This window comes from Aquarana catesbeiana, linkage group LG13 (assembly GCF_042186555.1).
Source record: "Aquarana catesbeiana isolate 2022-GZ linkage group LG13, ASM4218655v1, whole genome shotgun sequence".
Taxonomy (NCBI): Eukaryota; Metazoa; Chordata; class Amphibia; order Anura; family Ranidae; genus Aquarana; species Aquarana catesbeiana.
The window spans coordinates 185,301,425-185,329,283 of NC_133336.1; the positions used below are offsets into that span (position 1 = coordinate 185,301,425).

At 41.4% G+C, this 27,859-nt stretch overlaps 1 protein-coding gene across 1 annotated transcript in view; it reads right to left on the bottom strand.

Moving 5' to 3' along the window:
• Window positions 1-4,969: 4,969 nt before the first annotated feature.
• CTSS (cathepsin S) overlaps window positions 4,970-27,859 on the bottom strand; it is a 40,912-nt gene continuing 18,022 nt past the window's right edge. Inside the window, exons 2-8 of the mRNA XM_073609643.1 lie at window positions 26,061-26,178; window positions 24,220-24,342; window positions 19,205-19,360; window positions 12,077-12,301; window positions 11,823-11,985; window positions 11,013-11,115; window positions 4,970-6,632 (exon numbers count right to left, since the gene is read on the bottom strand). Coding sequence (XP_073465744.1) covers window positions 6,533-6,632; window positions 11,013-11,115; window positions 11,823-11,985; window positions 12,077-12,301; window positions 19,205-19,360; window positions 24,220-24,342; window positions 26,061-26,177 — 987 coding nt within the window. The 5' untranslated portion in view covers window position 26,178 and the 3' untranslated portion in view covers window positions 4,970-6,532. The remainder of the gene's footprint in view (window positions 6,633-11,012; window positions 11,116-11,822; window positions 11,986-12,076; window positions 12,302-19,204; window positions 19,361-24,219; window positions 24,343-26,060; window positions 26,179-27,859) is intronic.

Genomic DNA, 27,859 nt, shown 5'->3' on the forward strand with positions numbered 1-27,859 from the left:
CCTTTATATATTTTTTGGGGATATTTATTTTAGCAAAAAGTTAAAAATATTGCTTTTTTTCAAAACTGACACTCTTTTTTGTTAATAGCGCAAAAAATAAAAAATGCAGAGGTGATCAAATACCACCAAAAGAAAGCTCTATTTGTGGGAAAAAAAGGGCGTAAATTTTGTTTGGGTACAACGTCACACGACAGCGCATATGTCAGTTAAAGCGACGCAGTGCCGAATCGCAAAAAATGCTCTGGTCAGGACGGGGGTTAATCCTTCCGTGGCTGAAGTGGTTAACTGGCCGAAAAACGAACGAACTGTCTAAATCACCAAATTTCGGACGATTTTTCGTAGAGTGTATGGCCAGCATTAATGACAACATGGTCATGATTAAAAAACAGCCCGGGTTCATCAGCACGCTCACGGTCACTCCACATACACGGGGGGATGGCTGATAGTTCAAAGCCTGATAAAAGGCATCCAGTAGCACCAAATCACAAAAAATATTTCCTTCAAGGATCCCTTGAATTCTATGACACACAGCGGTGTCAAACATTGGAAGCGGGGATATTGATCCGAGGAAACAGCCATTATGATATTTAGCTACATTGGAAGAGCGGATATATACTATCCAGAGATAATCGCATGTGCGATTGTGGATGGATATAGAGTCTAGATGTTAGAAACAAATAGATTCACCATGGGGAGATATACAGTACCTGCCACCGATATTGTGTTTCGCGCTGGAAATCACCGCTGCGAGGCTGTGCTTCTCGCGCACGCCGCCCCCACGAGATGCCGCGCATCCATAGGAATCCATTGGGGGCAGCAAGCGGGAGGAGTGAAAGAGCTCAGCGCTGGCTCCCGCAACGGGGCTTGCAGGTGTCAATCTCGCTGCTAACAGCGGCGAGATTGACACAATATCGGCGGCACCTACTGTATGGGGTGAGCTGGAAGTGTCTCTTGTAGATAAAATTGCAACAGTTGATTACCGTAAGAACTTATACATGCGATACAGAAATGAAGCACTGTAGTGACGGGACTTCATCGTCCCTTATCAAGATCTCACCCACTATGCTGCTTGTCTCTGTGATCCGTTGCCCCTCTAATGATCCGTGCTTTTGTTCCGATGTGGTACATCCAATTACGGTGCATCTCGCACATTGCCCACTCCCCTTCCCTTCCCTTATATTCAACTTGACTAAGTCCCTGTCAATCAGCTTTGAAGAAGGAGCGCGGCCGTCACGTCATTAACGGCCTGTATGCTCAGGAAGCATCCCAGTGACATCATCCCCCTTCGCCTGGATACCATCTTGCACTTCAAGCCTCGTGTTGATGCATACCCCACAGCGGCCAGCAGAGAACCATCTAGCGCTGTATGAGAAGGCTACACAGTGCACATCCACAGGAGAATAAGGAATTGACTACACTGAAGGCACCCCCGTTGTTGGGACTATACAATGCCTGTTTTTAACTCCTAAAATGTGAGTTGCCATTTCACTATTCTTTACTTTATATTAAACCTGTACAAAATCTGCACCCAGAGGCGCCTCTTCTCCCTTTCTTATAACAGGGATACTCCTCCCCTTTCAGGTTTATTGACTTAACGAGCCACTGCATTACAACAATGGTGTAATAATTTAAAAGTTAAATTCAATACAAAGGTGTCATTATTCTCCTTGTTTGCATCAATGGTGCTGAGACCAATCCAGTTTTCCCCTCAAAATAACTCAACACACAGCTATTAATGTTAATTTGGACATTTGGAAAATGTCCAAATTGGGCCCAAAATGTCAATATTTTGTGTGGCCACCATTATTTTACAGCACTGCCTTAAACCTCTTGGGCATGGAGTTCACCAGAGCTTCACAGGTTGCCACAGGAGTCCTCTTCCACTCCTCCATGATGACATCACAGAGCTGGTGGATGTTAGAGACCTTGCGCTCCACCTTCCGTTTGAGGATGCCCCACAGATGCTCAATAGGCTTTAGGTCTGAAGACATGCTTGGCCAGTCCATCACCTTTACCCTCAGCTTCTTTAGCAAGGCAGTGGTCATCTTGGGGGTGTGTTTGGGGCCGTTATCATGTTGGAATACTGCCCTGCGGTCCAGTCTCCGAAGGGAAGGGATCATGCTCTGCTTCAGAATGTCACAGTACATCTTGACATTCATGGTTCCCTCAATGAACTATAGCTCCCCAGTGCCGGCAGCACTCATGCAGCCCCAGACCAGGACACTCCCACCACCATGCTTGACTGTAGGCAAAACACACTTGTCTTTGTACTGCTCACCTGGTTGCCGCCACACACGCTTGACACCATCTGAACCAAATAAGTTTATCTTTTTATCACAAAACCACAGGACATGGTTCCAGTAATCCATGTCCTTAGTCTGCTTGTCTTCAGCAAACTGTTTGCAGGCTTTCTTGTGCATCATCTTTAGAAGAGGCTTCCTTCTGGGACGACAGCCATGCAGACAAATTTGATGCAGTGTGCAGCGCATGGTCTGAGCAGCGACAGGCTGACCCCCCACCCCTTTAACCTCTGCAGCAATGCTAGCAGCACTCATGCATCTATTTCCCAAAGACAACCTCTGGATATGACGCTGAGCACGTGCACTCAACATTTTTGGCCGACCATGGCGAGGCCTGTTCTGAGTGGAACCTGCCCTGTTAAACCGCTGTATGGTCTTGGCCACTGTGTTGCAGCTCAGTTTCAGGGTCTTGGCAATCTTCTTATAGCCTAGGCCATCTTTATATAGAGCAACAATTCTTTTTTTTTAGATCCTCAGAGAGTTCTTTGCCATGAGGTGCCATGTTGAACTTCCAGTGACCAGTAAGAGAGAGTGAGAATGATTACACCAAATTTAACACACCTGCTCCCCATTCACACCTGAGACCTTGTAACACTAAAGAGTCACATGACACCGGGGAGGGAAAATGGCTAATTGGGCCCAATTTGGACATTTTCACTTAGGGGTGTACTCACTTTTGTTGGCAGCGGTTTAGACATTAAAGCGGATCTTCACACAATTTTGCTTTAAGCTCACTGGTTTATAAATATAGTGCTCAATGGACCTTTTTTTTAATGTGGCCCGGTCTATGTTGCCTGTGTTATGTCCCTGCAGCTGTGGGCGGGGATTTTGCGGGTATTCGCATCATTTTCTGTCCTCGCCACACTGTCTCCTGGGATCTCGTGTCATTCATCCCAGGAGTCAGTGTGGAGAGCCGTCGCAAAATCTCATGGGATTTCAACTGACGTGACGTCATTACACCCACCACGTTTGGAGGGCGTTTTGAAATTCTCCATTTTTAGGTTGGGCAAACAGGTAATGTAAATTTATATATATACATTTTTAATTAATTTTTAGGAGTTATTAAAATTCAAAGTGGTTCAAAGTCTGCATGATTTTCATTACCTTTCGTGTGAAGCTCGCTCCCCGTTCTGAGAGAGCTTCGCATCACAACGGGAGCGGGAACTTCCTAAGACGCCACCCGTTGTGATGGCAACAAAGATGTTTACGCCGCTCGGCGCAGTTACCTCTGAGCATGCGCGGGAACCAGCAAGAAATGTTGGTACATCTACTGTACTGGAACCAGGAAGTGATTGCTTGTGGGCTTCAAATGCCCACAATTAAGATGAAAACTGCAGTATATTATTTATATAAGTTACGATTTTAAAGAAAAACGGACATGGATGGAGGAAAAGAACACTAAAAGTGAGTGTGACATTAGAAAGATGGGAATTTTTAACTGTAAAAAAAAAAAATCGGGAGTGCACAAATCCGCTTTAATAGCTGTGTGTTGAGTTATTGGGACAGCAAATTTACTCTGTTATACAAGCTGTACACTCACTACTTTACATTGTAGCAAAGTGTCATTTCTTCAGTGTTGTCACATGAAAAGATATAATAAAATCTTTACAAAAATGTGAGGGGTGTACTCACTTTTGTGAAATTCTGTATGTAAAAAAAAGTTTGTATATTAGGATAATGTTAAAAGAGAAGTATAGGGTTAAGGTTTTTCCCAGAATCATACTTACCTAGCTGGATGCAGCATCAGTCCAATGCTACATCTGTCCCCCTGGCGCCTCTAACACTGAGATCTGAGTGATCTAATACCGCTGATCGCTCAGTTCTCAGAGCTCCCCGAGCAGAGAACTGGTGACTGTCAGTCACCGTTCTCTGCTCTGCCCTCCTTGCGCTCACTGGAGCATTGGGCTGTGGAGGGGGCAGGAGTGGCCGGCAGGCTTTCAGCAGGCTGAGCCGGGTGCTGGTCCAGGTATGTGGCCAGATCCTGACTCCATTGTCGTGATCTTGCCTGAGCCTGGACAGGTTCTTTGATGTCAGCAGACAGTGGACTTCAGCCTGCTGTCTGCTGAAAGCTTTGGCTGTACTTCTCCTTTAAATATGTATAGATATTGTCATTTTGTAATGATGTGAGTTTCCTAATGGAAGGGGTTTTTCTAAAGTGTGGTTTCTGGGAGACAGCTTCCCTTTAATACATTCGGTTTGTAAAGTCTACAAAAAAGGTGGCAGTCGTTAGAATATTAGCCTTAAAATCAACTGTAGGATGCCGTTGCTGCAAGCCTACATAGCTGTATATCTGCAGTGCGAATTTCAGGCAACTGCTAGTTTCAGGAGATTTAGAATGAGATTTGGTGATGTCATCACTGGGCTCACTGTTCCTTTTGCTGGAGGATTTGACATGAGGAAGCAAAGCCCTGTCTCTACCAAGATGGCCGCCTCCACATAACACTGCTGAACAAGACATGGTAAGCCAGTAAAGGGAAAAAGATCAGCTGCAGGGAGACCACAGGCAATACTGGTTATTACTATAGTCCTTTGCCCTCTGCCTGCCTGCTTTTTTGGGCACAACTTCCAGAGTTCAGTTCCTCTTTAAAAGTGTTTGTTTGACTTACAGAATGGTCAGAGTATTTAATGTGAAACCTTATAAAGATTACAATAAAAAGTCACATTCAAACTTTTATGTCAACCACTATAATTTATTAAAACATTTTTTGAAATATTGTACATCTATACTAGCATACGTCTTAATTAGAACTGATTATTTTGGTATATCAGCAAATAAATTATTATGCCTAAACAAGCAAACATGGGTACCCAAAACATTTTAGTTTAATGCTAATTAGGACTTTCATCATACCTTCCATAATTCTAATATCCTGCACTGGGACAAGTTTTTGTCCCTTCCCTGAGTAATCCAAGCTCTTCTCCAGTTCAAATATATTTAGGCAAAGCCATGCCAGTGTTTGAGATGTTTTGCTCTTACAAGGGTCCAATAAAATGAACTGCCCCAATAATGATGTAGAACAGCCTTTTTCAACTTTTTTTTTTAACACAGTGAACCCTTACCAGTGTCAGTGAACCCCTGCTAACAAGGATGGTCATTGGGAAGAATGTTCCTTACATTTGTGATCAGTGGGAAGCTTCCCTGCTTACAGAGAGCTAAAAAGATAATTGGTTTCAATGGTTACTTATCGGAGATGCAGAAATTGCTAATTGTTTAAGGAACCCCTAACAACCTCTTGAGGAACCTTGATTGAGAAGGGCTGCTGTGGAGTATACAAAAATATAGGTCAACCCTAAGCTGAGTACCTACACTAACCATTCTCAACCAGGGTTCCTCTAGAGGTTCCATGTGTTGTGTCTGGTGGACCATTTGTTTGATGGTGACTGCTTAGTTCCATAGTCAACATCACTTGGTGGAGCCAATAGTGTGAGACCAATGATCTCTTTAGCTGTCTCTAATAGTGAAATTTTGACCATAACTGTAAGGGAAGGGACATTTTTCCCAATGACCCACCACTGTAAGGGCATTTTTAGCCCTGACCCCAAATTAATTGGCTTTAGCAAGGCCTAAAAATTATTTTAAGGGTTACTCTGGGGTAAAAGGTTTGAGAAAGACTGATCTACACCATTGAAGAGCTTGTAGACTGATCTACACCATTGAAGAGCCTGTAGACTGATCTACACCATTGAAGAGCCTGTAGACTGATCTACACCATTGAAGAGCCTGTAGACTGATCTACACCATTAAAGAGCCTGTGGACTGACCTACCCCTTTGAAGAACAAGTAGACTGATCTACACCATTGAAGAACCTGTAGACCAATCTTCACCATTGAAGAACTAGTAGACTAATCTACACCATTGAAGAGCCAGTAGACTGGACTATACCACTGAAGAGCTACTAGACCTGTCAGATGCTAAATGACAGGTTATAATAGCTAATCATTAATAAAGAATAGCCACTGACAGAAAAATCACAGGCAATTTAAAAAGATACTATAAACTAAGATATATCCATGATCTGCAGAGAGACCAGAGATACTTTGAGGTTTGTGGACATTTTATACCAGCTAATATATACCTTCTCAGTATGTTTGAAATAAGTCAATAGTCAAGTTTATTGTATGGATTCCAGTGGATACAGAAAGTCTTGACATTATTTCTGTACGGGTCTCGCTGTTCTATACGGCACTCGCTGTATAAAGAGTTTTATTATCGCGTTTATTTCCATTGTTTTCACATTTCTGGATAAGATGTATAGCTGGCCACTCCACACATATTTCCCTTGTTCCTTGCCATTCGGACATATCCTTGATCTCCGTACTTTTCCCCCCAGCTGAATGAGGAAAAAAAAAAGATAAAATGAGTACTTGCACTTTTGTAGGTCTTCTATACAAAATGTACAGGCTGTTTCATTTATAATCTTAAGTAATTAACAAGGATACATAAGGGGGTGTTCTGTCCATATTCATAGGGCATGAAAACCTTCCTATGTTAGGACAGGCAGTGACATTGTCATACTGTCATTTTTACTAGATTAGTCTTATAGGAATAAGCATGATTAGCTGTTCTCATCTTTACTACAAAAACAGATCCTAGTAAACCACTGATCCAGTTATACAGCATTGTGAACACTTGTATCGTTACAATCAGGGCTTTTTTTCAGCAGGAACGCGGGGGAATGCAGTTCCGGTGTTCTGACGAGAAGTGTCCCCCTATCAGATAGTGTCCGCCCCGTACTGCGCAGGCACAACACTTGCGCAGTATGGAGGAGAAGGAGATGCCGAAAGTCTCCGAAGTTGACCAGCTGACCATCAGCTGTCCATGGCCCTTGGGCACTTAATAGTCAATGCTTTGTAAAAGGGCCCCTCACGGGCTCGCTTCGCTCGCCACACTTCACTCGCCACGCTTCGGGCATGGCCTTGCTGCGCTCGGCATCTTTTTATTCTATTCTATTCCAACTTGGATAGTGGAGCATGAACCTGGACACAGGGCAGAATAAGTGCCCAGGCGCCGTGTAGAGCTGAGGATCAGCTGTTGAACTTCGGAGACTTTCGGCGTCTCATTTGTCCTCCGTACTGCGCCTGACACTATCTGATGGGGGACAGTATTCGACAAGACACCGGCACCTCCAGCACTGAATGTATGTACTGGCAAGGGGTGCTGGAGGGTCTATCGTTGCTGTCTGCTGGGGTATCTATTGTCACTGGTGGGGGATCTGTTTTTGTATGGGGGTCTATTGTTGCTGGTTAAGTCTACTGTTGCTGCTGGGGGGGTATTATCTTGCAGGGGGGTCAATTGTTGCTGGGTTGGATCTACTGTTGAGGGAGAGGTCTATTGTTGCTGGCTTCTGAAGGGTCTATTGTTACTGGGGGGTCCTTTGTTTCTATCCAGCTATCTATGTGAACAGGCACAATCCTGTACAAGCGCTAATGACTCTCTTTTTAGTTAAAGGAGTCATTGGTACCTGGTAAGCAGATATCTATTACTTCAAGGTGTATCTCTTCCTCTTTGGTGGCGGAATCTTTACATTATCAGCAAGAATTGAATACATCTATGAAGAGACTTATTATTATTTATATTTTTGCATTTGTATTTGTGTTTTTTTCTCATTTATATGTCACTAGTTTGAGATAACCAATTATTAACATAGTCAACAATACCTTTGCAATTAAGGTTTTCACTTTTTATTGTGAATGTTAATTCCACACAATATTACTCTTTTGCAATTGCACAGCAATCATATTGCATTTTACATATTGGTGTTTTGATCTTATGGTTTTTATCTAGTCTTTTGACTATTTAATTCAACCAATCACAAAGTGTCATGGAATATAGCGCCCCCTAGTTTATATTATGGTGTCTATTGTTGTTGGGGTGGAGTCTATTGTTGCTCATTGCAAGGGATCTGTTTCACTATCTTTCTTGTCTTCATTAACAAATTTCATAGAAATTACTGAGTAGCACAAAATACTTGGTTCTGTATTCTCTGAAAGGTGCTGTACTGGGAGGTGGGTAGGGTATGAAACCAAGGAATGGTGCTCAGAGACCGGTAGTGGGCAGAGACGAAGGGTGACTCGGAATGGTGGAGTTCCTGCACCTAGTCTCTGAGAAAAAAAGCCCTGGTTACAATAAAGCAGGGGTCTCCAAACCTTTCAGTACAAGGGCTACATTGTATATTTTAAAAATAATTGTGGGCCAAAAAAAAATCAATCCCCTTAGGGTCCCCCTTACATCTGGATCCCTATCAGAGTCCCACTTTACATTTGGGACCCTATTATGCCGTGTACACACGACCGGACTTTTCGACCGAACTGGTCCGCAAGAATGAACCCGTTGGACAATCCGACTGTGTGTGGGCTTCATCGGACCTTCAGTGGACCTTTTCGGTTGAAAATCAGATGGTCTTTAGATTTAAAACATGTTTCAAATCTTTCCAACAGATTATAGTCCGGTCGAAAAATCTGTTCCTCTGTATGCTAGTCCGACGGACTAAAACCGACGCTAGGGCAGCTATTGGCTACTGGATATGAACTTCCTTATTTTAGTCTGGTCGTACGTCTTCATGTTCGAATCCGTCGGACGTTGATGTGATCGTGTGTAGACAAGTCCAATTCGACGGAAGTCCAACGGAAGTCTGTTGGAAGTCCGTCGAAAAGTCCAATGGGATTCAGTCCGTCGAAAGTCCAGTCGTGTGTACACGGCATTAGAGTCACAAAGTTGCACTCCCCATGAGAGTTGCACCTTCCATCAGGGTCCCCATCAGAGATGCCCCTTACATTAGGATCTTCATCAGAGCCTCCTTTACATCAGAGGCTGTCTTAGGAGTCCCCCTTATATCAGGGTCCTTAACAGAATTCCTCTTACATCAGGGTCCCCATCAGTGTCCCCCCTTACATTAGGGTCCCTCCTTACATCAGAAGCGGAGACCATAGGCAGCCTCTGCTGACCTTAACCCTCAGTGCACACTGACCCTAGCTGTGGGCCAGACAAAAAGTTGTAGCAGGACATAGTTTGGAGACCCTTGTCATAAACCATTATAATCATTATGCCAAAATAGAGGTATGAGTGGTACACATTTGCAAAAAAATGGAAACCATGTGACATATTAAAATGCTCTGCAAAATAAGTTTATACTCCGATCAATAAAAATACCAGCACTCTGATATACAGTATATCACAAGATTAAATAATGGGACAGCAGCATCTGAAAGAGCTACATCTATCCAGCATGACTGAAGACCTCCCATATCCATACTCAGTTTTTTCTTTTCTTTACTATGTAAACATGTATGTTAGCAATAGCAAACGACCAAACCTGTTCTACAACATTCTATATATTGGTATTAGTATGTTGCTATATCACATGCTCCCATATGCAGATTTTCCCATATCATGTAACCTATGTTGTTCCAGGTTTTAAAACCAAACATCATTGTCTGATTTCCACATTATCTGATGCTATTTAGATCTTGATAAAATTGTAATGTTTTCTGATAAAACATAAAAACAATATAATGTTGATATTAGCCATATTTTGTGTTACATTATTTATGATAAAAGGTAGTAGCAAGTTACTAAGTTGCACATAGGTCCTCATCTACTGCGAGAAATTCCAAATGACTTTACAGCTGTTCACAATGATAAGGATGACAATGATGTCACATATCCCAGGAGGCATAGCACTTCATTCAGAAAGGAGAAGGGGACGTGCTTAGTGCTTCATCATCAGGAGATGCGTCGGCTGAACCAGGAAGAGCTGTGGGCCTCTTGAAGATGTCACAATCAACTTGGTAGCGTGGGATCGAGAGGTGTCAGAATACAAGAGGATCTCAGCAGGACAACGCTGGATCCTCTGGGTGGGTAACAGAAATGTGCTGCCCAGACCACCCAGTAAGTGGCGGGCGGGGGAGAGGGGCAGGGATAAGTTGAAAATTTGCTTTAAAGCGTAACTCCACTTTTGTTAAGGAAAAAACCTTCCCCCCTGGGTGATCTATGTACACTGCAAGAATTATAACAACCTTTGTTTCTTTGTTGCAGATTTCTATCTTTTGTTATTCTGAAGATATCCATGTGTGTTTGTCTGTGCCTCTGTGCTTAGTGGGTCTAATGTGTGTGGTTTCATAATTATCAATCAGATGTGGCAGTTGCAGGGTACTAATGAGGAAATCTGCTGGGCATGCATCCCTTTAGACGTGTTCCTATTGGAAATATCTCACCAAAAATGACATTTTTGTTTCAGGGGGTGCCTGAAATCTGACTTGTATCTTAGGCAGACTTCTGGAAAAATTGGTGAGCCAATCACACAAGCAGGAAATGATGTTCCTGGGGAGTGGTCAATAGACATTCTGTGTACAGAACAACTTTGTGTAGCCATATTGCATTGGATTTATAGAAAATTACACCGGCTGCAGAATAAAAAGGAAAGGTAATTTTTTATAACATTCAATTACAATATGACTTGTATCACAATTGTATATGCTATATTATTTTTCATCATTTGCTATCCCCCCCCCACACAAAAGTGGAGTTAAAAGTGGAGTTCCCCTTTAAGGTAATCTTAGCATTGATACATTTTATAGTGTTTAGGGCCCATTGACACCACCGACTCGCACCACCAGTGTACAATGTGAGACATAGTGCCAGTGCCTGATGTTGGTGCATTTAAAAAAAAAAAAAAAAAAATTAAAAACAAATAAGGAAAAATAAGTCTTACCTATTTTTTAACAGCCAAAAGTCCTTTCCCCCAAGGTTTCCATACCCTACGGCAAGAACGCCATGGTTCACCTCTTGAGTGCAAGATGAATCATCATAGACACCTGTGGAGAACATGCTTTTCAATAAAGTTTGTCCATATGAGATTAAAGAAGTTTCCTACTTTCCTATTCTACCCAAAAAATTTAAATGATCTTTACACTTTAGCAATAACGCAGTATTGTGGGTTGCTTTTACAAGTTTGTAATGGCATGGTGATATAAAACTTTTTAGCTGCATTTTACGATGTAGACAATAATGCCGCATACACACGATCAGGATTTTACGGGAAAAAAACGGGATTCCGCTCAAGCTTGTCTTGCATACACATGGTCACACAAAAGTTCTCTGAACATTCGACTGTCAAGAACGCGGTGACGAACAACACTACGACAAGCCGAGAAAATGAAGTTCAATGCTTCTGAGCATGCGTCGAATTGTTTCCGAGCATGCGTGATTTTTTGCGCGTCCGAACTTTTTCAGACCGAAAAATAGAGAACCTTCTCTCAATATTTTGCTGGCTGGAATTCCACCAGCAAAAGTCCGATGGAGCATACACACGGTTGCATTTACCGACCAAAAGCTCACATCGGTCTTTTGCTGGCAGCATTTCTGATAGTGTGTACGGGGCATAAGGGTCTGTCCACATTCTGAGAGCACCGACAGTGGAGAAGAGTGATGGCTGCCGGAGGAGCAAGACATAAGCTAAGTTGAGAGCCTTTGCAAAGGTTACTTTTACTACAACACGGAATTCAGCTTAGGGAAAACTTACCACTTTTATACAGGTAAAAGGAAGCATGTTTTGCATCAATTGCTACTGATATTGGTCCAACAGTACCAAGGGCTTGTTTCAGATTTTCCTCACCAGGAGTCACTTCCTGATACTTCAAGCATGTGGCAGCCTTGCCAGATGGGTTATAGATACACTGTCCATCCTTAACAGAAAAAAATATCCAGTAAGTAGATGTTTTGCATATCCAAAATGGTCAGCGACAGCCTTGTTATGTTCATTAAAGACCTACTTACTGTGGCATGATAAGGATATACTGAATCAGAATCAATGCCATTGTTATCAATCACATACTGAAAAGCTTGGGTCATGAAACCACCATTGCAGCCATGGTTTCCATATTTAGTAGAACAATCGACAAGGTTCTGAGGACTGAGGGAGACCAGCTGTCCTGTCTTCAGCTTCAGTTGCCCCTCCAAAGCACCAACAGCACTAAATGCCCAGCAGGATCCACAGGAGCCCTACAACAAAGGTAGCAATATCAATATCAATAATATAATTGGTAATATCAATTTACAGAAGAATTGGGCAACCACCTAAATTGTAGATCTGATTTATTCCACATGGCTCCACATCATAGATTTTCATATTTGCTTATTAATAAATGAAGAGGAAAAAAAATGGTTTCAGTTTTAGAACAAATCAATTTGCAGTTTGTTTGGGAATTCCATTGAAGCCCAATGAGACTCTAATGCTGTCCATATAAGCTATGATAGATTATTAAAGATTCAACCAATTCAAAGAAGGCTTCACCTGATATCAACACAACAAAAAAATGCTTTGGTCAAATTAAATTGCCTTTTCTGTCAGGACTCATTGCTACTTTTTAATTAAAATTAAGCTGCCCATACACATTGCCAATTTCCAGCTATTTCAACCACTTTTGGTCAATTGAAAATTGTAGTCTTGAGTGTTTGAATATGGAGATGAGCAGTTTTTCGAATAAGGCCTTGATAGAAAGAAAATCTGATTGATTTTAAAGACAAGCAGTCGTTTTTTTCTGCTTTCAATCCCTTTTTTTCATTAACCTATATTAGAATTGTCAAATTATAGCTCAGTTTAATCAAATTAATTCAGCTGGACAATCAAATTTGTGGGCGGTAGACTGTTTGGCTAAAGCAACCACAGTTGATCACAGGTTTGATTTCCAGTTGATTGAAAGAGGTTGAAAGTGCCTGAAATTTGTATATAGACAGCTTTAAAGATATTATTCATTTTCAAGGACAGTCTTATTTATTATTATTATAGTTATTTATATGCTGCCAATTTTTACGCAGTGCTCTTCATATTGTACAGTCCATCCTTCAAGGAATCTACGATCTTATATTGAACAGTTGTATTAATATGGTATTGTTGGTATAATAAATGACTAAGGGCATTATGTATCTTTCCTAGTACTACAGTGCCTTGCAAAAGTATTCACCCCCCCTTGGCTTTTTACTTATTTTGTTACATTACAGCCTTTAGTTCAATGTTTTTTTTAATCTGAATTATATGTGATGCATCAGAACATAATAGTCTAAGTTGGTGAAGTAAAATTAGAAATATATATACATAAAACTAATTTTCAGAAATAAAAAAATAATTGGCATGTGCGTATGTATTCACCCCCTTTGTTATGAAGCCCATAAAAAGCTCTGGTGCAACCAATTACCTTCAGAAGTCACATAAATAGTGAAATGATGTCCACCTGTGTGCAATCTAAGTGTCACATGATCTGTCATTACATATACACACCTTTTTGAAAGGCCCCAGAGGCTGCAACACCTAAGCAAGAGGCACCACTAACCAAACACTGCCATGAAGACCAAGGAACTCCCCAAACAAGTAAGGGACAATGTTGCTGAGAAGTACAAGTCAGGGTTAGGTTAAAAAAAAATCCAAATCTTTGATGATCCCTAGGAGCACCATCAAATCTATTATAACCAAAGGGAAAGAACATGGCACAACAGCAAACCTACCAAGAGACGGCCGCACACGAAAACTCACGGACCGGGCAAGGAGGGCATTAATCAGAGAGGCAGCACAGAGACCTAAGGTAATCCTGGAGGAGCTGCAGAGTTCCACAGCAGAGACTGGAGTATCTGTACATAGGACGACAATAAGCCGTATGTTCCATAGAGTTGGGCTTTATGGCAGAGTGGCCAGGAGAAAGCCATTACTTTCAGCAAAATACAAAATGGCAGGTTCTGAGTTTGCGAAAAGGCATGTGGGAGATTTCCAAAATGTATAGAAGAAGGTGCTCTGGTCTGATGAGACTAAAATTTAACTTTTTGGCCAGAAAACGATATGTCTGGCGCAAACCCAACACATCACATCACCCAAAGAACACCATCCCCACAGTGAAACATGGTGGTGGCAGCATCATGCTGTGGGGATGTTTTTCAACAGTCGGGACTGGGAAACAGGTCAGAGTTGAGGGAAAGATGGATGGTGCTAAATACAGGAATATTCTTGAGCAAAACCTGTAGCACTCTGTGTGTGATTTGAGGCTAGGACAGAGGTTCACTTTCCAGCAGGACAATGACCCCAAACACACTGCTAAAGCAACACTTGAGTGGTTTAAGGGGAAACATGTAAATGTGTTGGAATGGCCTAGTCAAAGCCCAGACCTCAATCCAATAGAAAATCTGTGGTCAGACTTAAAGATTGCTGTTCACAAGCGCAAATCATCCAACTTGAAGGAGCTGGAGCAGTTTTGCAAGAAGGAATTGGCAAAAATCCCAGTGGTAAGATGTGGCAAGCTCACAGAGACTTATCCAAAGCGACTTGGAGCTGTGATAGCCGCAAAAGGTGGCTCTACAAAGTATTGACTTTAGTGGGGTGAATAGTTATGCACATTGATTTTTTCTGTTATTTTGTCCTATTTGTTGTTTGCTTCACAATAAAAAAAAAAAAAAAATCTTCAAAGTTGTGGGCATGTTCTGTAAATTAAATAATGTGAATCCTCAAACAGTCCATGTTAATTCCAGGTTGTGAGGCAACAAAATATGAAAAATGCCAAGGTGGGTGAATACTTTTGCAAGGCACTGTAGATGCTGTTGGACCACTGTGCAGCACCATTCATGGCAAACATGCCAACTGTAATGTTACTATGGTATTGATTTATTGAAGGCAAATACATAATTTTGCAAGGGAATTTTCCCTTTGCTTAGTGAATGAGGTGAAGCATTTCCATCATCCCAACATGCAAGCAGAAACACTTTTTAAAATTTTCTCTGCACGTTATTGGGTATTCTTTGCAAAATGAATTTTCATCACACGCCACCCCACCACCACCACCACCATGCTTCCCAGGCTCCGCTGTTCCACCTGCAGACCTGGGACATGCATGCTGGGTGAGCCAGATAGTAGAAGAGGAAGACCAATAAACATCCAATCACTGATCTCTCCTGGTTGTAAAGAACATCACTTTCTGGTGTCACTTCTTCCCTGGCCGTTGTGGCCAGGGAAGAAGCTAATGGAGCGTGATCTGTACTCCATTAGCTTCAATGGAGGACAAGCCAGACATCATGGGCCTAAAAAACTTCTGATGTCTCATTAAAGAGAACCTGTCACAAAAAGGGGACTTTTTGTCCCCTATGTTATAAAAAATTGAGTTAAAGTGGAAAAAAAAAATGGTCAAAAAACAAACTTAATCCAAGTACTTAAACCCCCCCCAAAAAATGTTAAGCCCACCTCACCCTTATGTACGTCAACACACCTGTCGGTGGCGCCTATTTATGAAAACCCCACTTGTGCTACACACGTTACATATCACAAAGCACACCAGACTGAGAACACTAATTCTAGGGCCAATATTCAAAGTTAACTGTAAATTGATGACCCGTAGGTGCTTTGAAACCATCACACCTGGAAAATTTAGTGTACGGAAGTTCAACGTCATTTTGTGGGCGTATACGAATTTAAAACTTGATATACTGAGTATCTATTTATTTGGCGCAACCTCATCCTTTATATTTTACCCAAAATTGGGCAGCATGTTGTGTTAGTTTGCTCTAAAACGAACTTTAGTGTATTTATACTAAAAAGTTGCGCAAATATCATGTGACCTAAAAAAAAAATATTGAAGCTACCTCTATTTTATTCTGCAGGGTGTCTCCTTTCAGAAAACATATACTATTTGTGGGTTTTAACTAATGTTTAGAACTAAAAAAAAAAATGTTAAAGCTGTGAGGAAAAAACACAAAAAAGGCTCTGATAGCGAGAGGGTTAGGGATAGTTAAGGGCTAAGGTTACAGTATAATATGACTTCCAAACAGGGTGAGCGAAGCCATAAAAATAGTTGTATGTAATGTTTGCAGCGTCAGTGAAACGAAAGGTTTCATTTTACACAGAAACAGAATCAGGCTGAAATCTAATATGCAAATTAACATTAAGCTTGGAGCATACCCATATCTTTGTGTAATATGTCAGAACCCTGTAGTATCAAGATTACATGTGTTAGAATTTGTTTTTGCAAGTAGCAATAGGGCATATGTCAAAGCACATCAAAAAATGTTCATCCTTGATTTTTTTTTATTTGAAAGGGGGCCTTTTTAATTTTTAAAATTGTGTCACCAAGGCTATGCCTCTAGAGCGGCCTTCATCAACCTTATGAGCCCAGAGGAACCCTTGATATCATATTTAGGTCTCAGGGGAACCCATGCTAAGACCTGGAAGGAATGAGTGCCAAATATAAGAACACATAAAGAAATGGTACCTACGTCCTATCAGAGGAAGAAATTTGGTTTTGACTTTTATGGTACCGTACAAAGGCTATACATAACCAGATTTATTACACAAATGTTTAAAATATACAAAACATCTAAAATTATAGAGAAAGAAATACTTTGAGCATCAAAAAAGTATTCAATACATAGATGGGACATGGTTTGTTTGACTATTATCCCTTGCTGGTAAACCCATCTATAACTTTGTGAGCTAATGTGCAAGATATGGTCTTTTGGTCTATAATTTAAAATGTTTTGTATCTTTTAAAGATTTGTGTAATAAAATACTTTTATATATAATCTAGTTATGTATAGCCTTTGTACAGGTACCATGAAAGGTACCATGAAAGGTACCATGAAAGTCCAAATAGCCTCAAAACCAATTTTTTTTCCCATGCTAAGACTAATCCATTGGTGGTCAATGAGAAAAATGCCCCTTGCAATGGTGGCCAGTGGGTAGAATACCCCCTGTAACATGACGGTCAGAATGCTTCCTATAAAGACAGCTAAAATGATTACTGGTGTCATGCAGTGGCATTGGACCCGGAACTATGCAGGCACCATTAGCTAGGGGGTTAGTAAGCCACAGATCAAGGAACCCCTAGCAACCTTTGGAGGAACCCTAAGAGTTCATAGAACCCTGGCTGAGAATGGTTGCACTAGTGCAAGCCCAATATTTATTTTTATTAATACATTTATTCTCTGTGTCAAGAGCCAAGGGTACCTTAAAGCGGAGATCCAGGCTTTTTTCCATTTATTAAAAGTCAGCAGCTACAAAAAAGTGTAGCTGCTTACTTTTAATAAACAGACACTTACCTGTCCCATGGTCCAGCGATGCAGGCGCCTGAAGCCCCGCTCCTCTCCCCCCTCATCTGCGCAGCGCTGTCATTGGAACTGTGGGCACCCGGGCGTGACAGCTTGTGGGTTCATGGCCGGGCACGCACTGCACATGTGCGAGTCGTGCTGTTCTTTCCGAATAGACAGGCAATCTTCTGGGACCTGTGACGTGTCCCAGAAGATTGCCTAGAGGTAGGGGCTGCCTAGGGGGAGAGGAGGAGTCGCCTAGGCGGCCGAGAAAAGGAAGAAGTAAGTGGGACAGGAGGTCCCTCTCTAAAGTAGGCACCCACTCCCCCCCCCCCAAAAAAAAAATGACATGCCAAATGTGGCATGTAAGGGGGCGAGGAGTGCTTAAAGCGAAAGTTCCACGTTTGCATGGAACTCCACTTTAAGGTCCAAGGCGCTGAGAGCCATTGTGAATAGCTGGTTTCTGTTTTATCCCCTATACTAAAGTAACCCTCTTAAACTGGTCATACACCAGTAGAATGTCTTCTGAAAATGTTTTAAGTACGTTTGTGCAACTTGTTTATCATTAGTAGGACCAAATTGAAGTTTGCTTTGGATGGTAATGTCAAGAAAATTCGAAGAGCAGGATGAAAATTTATTTCCAAACAAATACATTTCTAACAGTGAATGTGGTTTAAATTCAAGAAATTATAGTCACTCTCCCACATGGGGTGCCACACTGGCGGAATGGACTGATTGTACTTCTAGATACTTTCAAAGACGCATGTTTACTGCTGGTTACATCTGGATCCTGTTTGTGGATTTATGTTTATATCTTAAACTGTTTACACCGACGTCGTTGCACGACGTACAATGTTTAATTGTACATTGTATTTCATATGCAAAATCAATAAAAATATGGAATGAAAAAAAAAAAGAAATTATAGTCACTCCAAAAGTGAATGTTAAGAAAAAACTTTTTTTTGAAGTACTTTCGAACAACATTAGTAATGTCAGAATGAGAATATTCGTATGAACGTTTGTTTGAAAACCTGCTAATGTATAGCCAGTTTAAGGTTTAACCCTTCACTATGTATTTGCTACTGTATGTATCTGTTAGGTATTGCAGTCAGTATACTGATTACAGGCTAAGCCATATAGGGATTGGATATTTTTCTATTTATCAAGAAAGGCTAATGAATTTGCACTGAGCAGGGCCATATAGCCAATGAGACCAATTGAGGCAGCCCCCCTCAGGCAGGACTCATAGGAAGGGGGCCTTCTTAATGTGCAGTGTATAAAGTCATGCAGTTGAAGACCATAATCTGTTAGTATTTAGTTGACCCCTGACACTTCCGCTAAAGTGCTCCCAAAAAAGTTAATGAAGCTAATTGAGGGGGATATTGAATAGTTTCATATCATTTTTTTTAACATAGATGCCAGCTGTCCTAGATTTTTGGGACAGTCCCACATATAGATGCTCTGTCCCGATGATTCTATGTCCTGGGCTGCACCCCAAGATCACAGTATCACCCTTATTTTTTTCGGTGAGCTTGGGTAGTAACTCAAAAAAAGGGTAATAACTGAGGGGATTGCAGCCGCAAGTGGGCAGTTCCTGTATATTTAGGGGAGGGGGCATCCAGAAAGTTGGAGCGATCTGGGCAGGTCTGGCCAGAAGGTGGGTGTGACCTGTTTGGGAAGGTCCACATATTAGGAATGTTAATTGTGGGCCATGGGTGGGGATGACAGAATCCCAGGGACTGGGACAAACACTGTATGTTGTCAAGTATGTTTTACTGCCTTTTGTATGGTTTTACTGAACTTTTTTTTTTTTTTTTAATACCAGTAATAATCATTGATCTGTCTTACCTGATTTTTGACATTTGTGACGCATCCCTTATCCCTCCAATCTATAGCGTCTGGCACCATAAAGCGGTCTGTAACATTCCACGAGTTACCTGTCGTCTTCATATTACGGGGAGGTAGTATAAGTCCAGTTAGCTGGGCCTCCACTTCTTCACTAGTCTGAATAAAAATAGACATAATTACTGGTATTAGGTAAAGTATATGTAAAACCTCACCTTGTAAAACAAACCATTCCGTTTAAAATAGAAATGCAAAACATTTATGTATACTTATAAAAAATCATTATAAATACTTAAATAATTTTTTTTTTTTAAGTGATCACATACCCTCTGTTCTTAGCTGCATAAGGAGCTTAGGGAAGGGGGAACAGCATAACACTGGTCTTCCCAGTGAATGGCTGTGCAGGGGGATGGTGTCAGGACTAGTGTGTTTATTGGAGGAGAACAGGATGAGTTCCCAAGACAACTAGAGAACTGACCACACTGTGCTCTCCTGCTTAGTGTGGTCAGTATTTAATAGGAAAGCAGAGGGATTGGCAGGAACACCAAGGATTTCACACAAAGGAAGCAATACAAAGAAAACTGGAGACTTTTTCATACAAGTATATGGTACAGCAGGCACATATTAGGAATATGAAATGCTGGGTTTACATATTGTTAAAGTAAAACTAGTAGAAACGAAAGATATAGACAGCTGAAAATCCTGACTTTTGCTGTAAAAGTTAAACTGGTCCTGCCTCCTGAGGCAATCTATTGGTCCTACGATGGGATAGGCAAGTAAAGGACCTATAGGGAAGCTCATGAGAGCCCTCCTATGTTAAAACTAACTTGTTATATTCATAAAGATAAAGTTTTACATAAATATATGTGTTAAAGGGGTCTATTAACTACTGGGTACCAACAATGCTAAGAACCACTATGAAGCTCTCCTTCATTTTAACCCAACCAACTACTCCACTGACCAATTCTGGTTTATCACTTTTTTCTCACAGCAGTCAAGCAAACCTTGGCCAGCGCCATGGATTTTTTATTATTTTCCAGGAGATTTCAATGACTTCCTATATACCAATGGCCTCCAAACTGCGGCCCTGGGGCCAGATTTGCTTGCCTTTATACAGGCCCTTGAGGGACCAACAACAGAGGAGTAATTCCTGCCACTGATATCAACAATGTAGTATCATTCCTTCTAATGACAACAAAAATAGGGCACTATTCCTCCCAATGACACCAACTATTTCTCCCCCTAATAACAAAGATCAGGCAATATTTACTCCCACTGGGCACAGTACATCCCCCCTAAAGTCTGAAGAACAGTAAACTGGCCCTTCCTTTAGAAAGTTTGGAGACCCCCTGCTATAGACCTTCTAGTTTCAACATGAACACATTATTTTTTACCTAGCTTCATGCGGAGATGCTCATAATGGTCCACTTCCATTCCTCTCCAACCTTTCCTTACCTACCCCTTTCGCCTTCTAATCCCTGCAGTTCCCTTCTCTTTATTATGTTTTAACAATGTTTTTTTTTTTTTTTTATTCTCTAGTTTTCTATGAGTTATAGTTTTTGTTTGCCTGGGCCATGCGGGTTTCCCAAGCATGGAACCTCCCTCCATGGCTCAGACACCCTATCTAGGTATAGAAATTGATGCTCTTGTGTATAGCTAGCTATTGGATGATCTAAATACTGTATATTATTTACAGGGTGCTACATAATCATTTCCTGACTGCACCTTTTACTTTAAAAGGTTCCTCCTAAAGGCTTGTATAACAATATCATTCCATATTGATATCATACTATGAATAGGCACCAATTTTTTTGTACAGTATGTTGCACAATAATACATACCTCCTCACTCATCCTGTGATTATTTGTATTGTTTATAAAACTTTTCAATACAAACTTACTGAAATTGAAAAGAATGAGTTATATTATTTTCAGGGTTGGAGAGGCAAGGATAATTTTAGCCTGTAACCAAAGTCTATAGCATCCATGCTCAACCTTTTGAACACAGTGTAACCCTTGAAATAACTTTCTGGTCTCAAGGAACCCCAGCTAAAAAAGACTATATCTACAACTCATGATACATTAGTGTGATGGTCAGCGGGAACAATGTTCCTTATGCTCGTGGTCATTGGGAAGAATTACCCTCTTACAGATAGCTAAAAAGATCAATGGTGTCATTGGTAACTTATCTGAGAGACAGAAATTGCTCATTGCTCAAGGAACCCCTTGCAACCTCTGGAGGAACCCCAGGGCTCCATGGAACCCTGTTTGAAAAACACTGGTCTATAGGTGTATATAGAATATATTGGAATTTGAATACAAGGTTGATATTTCCTGGAAGAGAAGGTGCTTGAAGTGTTTGTCAGGTCAAAACTATTCCCTTAAAAATATTGCAAATACAGAAAATATTGCAAATACAGAAAAATTCCCCTAACGTTCTTCCTGTTTTGGCTGACAAAACAGTGCTTCATCTGTGAACCTATGCCAAAACTAAGTGTGCCACTCAGCCGCTAGAAGTGCAGAGAAAGAAAAGTCCCGGTGCAATTCCCATGTGTTTTGCCCCACCCACGGGCTTAATCATGGGGACCATGGGCAGGGCGAAACATGTTGGGGATGTGGCCTGGACAGAGCCTGGACTGAGGCTGTTATCACCTTTTAAATGCATGATTTTGTTGTAATGTGCGGCTTTTGAGAATTTTCTTTCTTCACATGGTGCTTCTTCTGCACTGAAATATCAACATTGTCAGGTCTGCCTGCTAGGCTACAGAAATCTACATATTATAGCCCTCTACGCCCAATTCCACATGCATAATTTGATTTCTTTCTCAGCAAAACAATGCTGCTGCCTTGACTTCCAAGTGCTGCCCACACACCATGTAGGGAAAGGGTTCTTGGGAGATGTAGTTTTGGGGGATGCAGGAACTGAGCTCCCAGCAGCTGCCCTTGTAAGAATATTACAAGCTTAATGGCATCAAAGAAAGAGATAAAAGTTGTTTCCTTCTACAAGAACAAGGTAAATCTCCAGTTCATTAAATCATGGTGCGACATACTTTAGAAGAGGAGAAAGAAGTTTAGGGGTAAAATTGGGTAATGCCTAAAAAATATACTGTGCATTCCCAATTTTTCTGAGAGGTTCGATCATATTAGGTGCAACACCATGATAGAACAGTTAAATACTGTTAATGATCTATTATATCCTGCTGTACTTTTATTTTATTAAAGTGCTTGTGTTGCCCTTTCACCTCCCGTAGTGAGGGCTGCTGTGCAGGGAGCTGACATCAAGACAGATTCAGGTACTCATGTTTAGTTGTATCTAAAAATGCAGCACATTGAATCATTTTTATTACATTTTTTAATTTTTTTTTTAGATTACTTATGAGATTTAACTGTTCTCGTCTTTGTTTCTGTAGTTGTTCTTCCCCATCATAAAAGGGAGGTGTAAGATACAAAAAGGAGAAGAGGAAGACTATTGCACCCTTTGACCCATTTGTCTATTGCATAAAAGTACACTAACAACTTGTGAAATGCTATTGTACATCTAATAGGGCGTACACACGGTCGGACTTTGTTCGGACATTCCGACAACAAAATCCTAGGATTTTTTCCGACGGATGTTGGCTCAAACTTGTCTTGCATACACACGGTCACACAAAGTTGTCGGAAAATCCGATCGTTTTAAACGCGGAGACGTAAAACATGTACGTTGGGACTATAAACGGGGCAGTGGCCAATAGCTTTCATCTCTTTATTTATTCTGAGCATGCGTGGCACTTTGTCCGTCGGATTTGTGTACACGCGATCGGAATTTCCGACAACGGATTTTGTTGTCGGAAAATTTTATCTCCTGCTCTCCAACTTTGTGTGTCGGAAAATCCGATGGAAAATGTCCGATGCAGACCACACACGGTTGGAATTTCCGACAACACGCTCCGATCGGACATTTTCCATCGGAAAATCCGACCGCGTGTACGGGGCATTAGAGTACACATTGCTAGATAACACAAACATGCTCCAGCTAAAGTAATTTGCTTTTCAAGTAGTCGTATTTATAAGGGCAAATGCGTTTAAGTCATATTAGAGGTCTAAGTTGTATTCTATTACAGTTTACTGTAATTAGGTTTCAGTTCATGGCATCCCTTCTGGAACAGATTTCCATGTGTCTCCAAGAGCCATGTCCATTGTGCACAACATGCACCACCTAAACTTTCCACTAATCATTATATTTAAGCCTTGAAGCAATATCAGGTTAGGAAGAGTAAAGAGGTAAATATGAGGGTGAGCCAGGGTTTGGGCACTACACATGCAGGCAGCTCTATCGCCCCAGCCAACCATATTTGACCCCTCCATATAACTGAATTCAGGTGTTTCCTGTTAGGGGTATGCTACAACATACAAAGACATTTTTAGACTTTGTACCTCCAACATTGAGGCAACAGTCTGGTGAAGGTCCTTTTCTATTCCAGCATGACTGTGCCCCTGTGCTTAAAGCCAGCTCCATATGGTATGGTTGGATGGGTTTGGTGTGGAAGAACTCAAGTGGCCTTCAGTTTGAGTTGGATTGTGAGCTGGGTCTTCTCATATACCATCTGTGCCTGACTTCACAAATGCTCTTTTGGCTGAATGGCCATACATTCCCACAGACACACCCGGAAATATTGTGTAAAGCTTTCCTAGAAGGGCAGAGGCTGTTATAACCAACTCCATATTAATGACCATGGCATAGGAACTGGATGCCCAACAAGCTTATATAGGTGTGATCGTCAGGTGTCTACAATCTTTTAGCCTTTCAATAGCTTTTAAGCCACCCAATGCAGTAGTATGGCTGTGCCTGCTTCTATACACACTGACCTGAGGATGGCACTACCGGTGACAAACACTTCATGCTTAGTGGTACGAATGGCTCTACCATGTTGCACATTATAATAGATTTTAATAATTTTAAACTGAAGCAAACTTATATTTCTACTATTGATTCTCACTCATTTGTCACTAATGCATTTGAGAATTAACCATACATACCATATCAGCAAGATGGTTCATTCCAACAGTGAACGAATGAACCCCCAATTCATGTTCCAGGTTATGTAGTGTGACAAACTTCAAGTTCTTTTCCCAAATCGATCTCCTTGTCAAGTCTTCTCCCTAGAACATGTACATTACAAACATTAATGTATGATAGGTGTGTCCATACATAGATATGTTAAACCATCAATATATCCCATTGACGCACAGATGAATGATTCAGTTGTAAGGAAAAGTGCCCAATTAATTGTAAACCAAGATGTAAAATTATATATACAGTGGAACCTTGGATTACGAGCATAATGCGTTCAAGGAGAATGCTTGTAATCCAAAGCACTCGCATATCAAAGCGAGTTTCCCCATGGAACTCAATGGAACCAAAGATAACTCGTTCCGCATTGACTTCTATTGCATGCAATACCGAATATGGCGGGGGCTTCGGAAATACTCGGCGACAGCTCGGCTGAACTCGGAAACCCTCGGAAACACTCGGGAACGGAGTATTTCCAAGTGTTTCCGAGTATTTCTGAGCATTTCCAAGTATTTCCGAACGGCTCCGAACCATTCCGAGTGTCACCAGCGCGCCAGCACCTCTGGCCAAATGCGGTACCGCACACCCCATTGGCTTGAATCCTGCTCATTTTGCGAGACAACACTCACAAACCGAGTCAGTATTCTTTTTAAAAAGTTGCTCGTCTTTCAAAACACTCATTAACCGCGTTACTCGTAAACCAAGGTTCCACTGTATTGACAATTAAAGTAGTATTAAACCCAAAAGCAAACATTTATTATTTTGCAGATTATCAATTCTTCGATGTGACGGCTGCATTTGTTTCCTTTTTTAGACTTTATTTTATTTTCATCTGGTGGTCCAGCCAGCAAGTTTGTTCTTCACAGCACCAACTTTCTAGCAGAATGCATCAGTTTACATGGATGAGCCAAACCACCTAACACTGGCAGGGGTGATTAAAATCACCTTTTATTTATTCATGCAAAACCTTTATCCCAAAAGCATAGGTGTGTTACATTTTTATTTAATTATTTTTTGAATTTTTTTAAAACTGCCCTTTTTGGGGCACTTTGGTGTAATATTAAGGTTTCTACAAATACCCCTGATGTCTTACATTTAAGACTGAGAAAGGGACTAAGAATAGGATGGAGGAGCAGATGCTAGAACTGATCCCCTTGGAGGGAGGGAGAGGAGGAAAAGCTGACAGCGCTGCAGGGGAAGGAACAAGATAATCAATATCTGCAATAAGGCAGTACAGCCGGTCCTCCTGCTTGACAGGTGCCCGGGCCCCCCCACCTTTTGAACTAATAGAACACGGGTCTGGTACAGGAGGGCAGGCTGTACTGCCTTATCATCGGCCCTGGTGCACGGGGTGATTAGGGTGTGCCCACTCACACCCAGCAAACCCCCTGCACATGACTATGCCCAAAAGGAAAAAAAATGTTTGCTGTAACTGCTTATAAAGCAGTTTGAGCTGGAGTTTGGCTTCAATGTGTTAGTGGTTCTAAATCTGCCAATGCATTTAACAATCCCCTCCCCCTAGAATGACAATGCTGCTGTCTGCTGTTCCCCCTGCGCTCATTCCTCTCACTAATACAGGAGGTGTGTTAGTGGCCAGATCACCAGGAGAAAGCAGAGAGGAAAAAAGCCAAAGAAAAGAAAACTGATGCAGCCTCCACATCTAATGATTGGCAAATAGATTGGCAATAGATTGCATTTTTGGTTTTGGGTTTATTTACCACTTTAAATAACAGATCAAAGTAATTGATTAACGTTTCTGGCAGGTAAGCAGTACATCACATCTTCCTATGTATCATCTGATCCATACCTCATGGTCATATTTCTTATTGTGGGTGATTTTCCATAATGTCCAGTGGTTGTCCAGAGCTGGGTCTATAGACGATGCTACAGTTGCAGCCAACAAAATACACACCAGAGACTTCATTCTGTAAAGAAGAACAAGAAGCACATGTATGATTTCACACTTTTCTGATATATACTGTGGATCTAAACATTAGCAGAGGATGCAAAATAAATGAAAGCTGTGGTGAATAAAAAGAGTATTGAAACTAATAGTGATAATGTTTCAGTAACTTGTCAAAAGTTAGATTACAGATGATAGAAAGATCGGTTGTCCGATATGAACCAAAGTGAAGATGGCAAACTTTGGGTAAAAAGCTAGCTGTATTCAGGGGACATAACAGAACATGTATATAATACACACACTGGAAGAGCAAAAAGTGCAACACAAGAGAAGTACACACAGCAATAGATATCAGGTGATCAGTAGGGTATTGGGGTACTTATTTGAATAATTGGATATCCAACTTAACAGTCCCCACACATCTTATCTTATATTATATGTGATGTTCATTAATAATGATTTACAGTATAGTTTAATGATACTGCAGAACACTACTACTAATCACAAGGCAGTGGCTTAGCGCTGTCAGCCTGAAACAAGAAGTACTAGCAGTTGCTAAGAGTTCATTGAGCCGCGGCTGGTTGCCCTTCCATTTAATGATGCCTGCATAGAGTTGGGTCCAATGCCATTTTTCAGAGCCAACAGTATGACAACAGCCATCTTTTAGGGTTGAAAATATTTTTATTGGTAGGATAAACAGCATATCAAAAAACACAATTGACATATTGTTTACAGAGAAGTGCCAATTGGCTATCGCCTACAGCAGTGCTTGCGCCTGGGATTTTGTGTATAGTCATACAATCACTTTATGTCAAACAATAAAAGAGTATGAGGAGGAAAGAAAGGAGGAAGGAAGACAAAGAGAAAGGGAATGCGAGAGGAGGAGGGTGGAGAGGGGATCTGCTGGAAGAGACTGGGAGAGAAAGACATTGACTTAACAGTTGAGGATCATCCTCTGATTTTGGTTAGAGATCAGGGTAGAGGGGGAGCTGAGCTCGGGGAGACAGGAAGCATTTCAGCTAGAGGATCTGAGGAGGAGAAGCGCCGCCAGACAGACCACAAAACTGTATATTTGTCGTAGGTGTTATTGTCTAGCGCCAACATCTCCTCCATGTCATTCATTGTGGAGACCCAAAGAGATAGCGGAGGGTAGTGGTTGTTTTCCAAAAAAGGGGGATGAGTTATCAGGCCGCCGATAGAAAAAAGCATAATCGGCACCGTTTTTGGGAGGTTATTAATCCTGGTAGCATGGAAAGAAGGGCTATCTCAGGGGTCAATTGCAAAGATTCATCATATATCTTATCATATACCTGAAATACCTGTTTCCAGAACGGTCGAATACAATCACACTCCCACCCTTCCACCAGACATAACAGCCATCTTATAAGTTGTCTGTGAGGTTGGCATTCTGACCCCCACTATAAGGGGGGGGGGGCAGTTCTCCCACTCACCACCAATGTAAGGAGCATTCTTCCCACTGACCACCAATGTATGGGCATACATATCACTGACCCCCAATGCAAGGGGCTTTCATTGATCAGACATCCAATGTAGGAGCACTCTTGTCAATATCCACCAATGTAATGGGGCATTCTTCCCATTGGCCACCAATGTAAGAATCATTCTTCCCACTGACTTCCAATGTAAGGAGTATTCTTCCCACTGACCACCAATGAAATGGACATTCTTCCCACTGACCACCA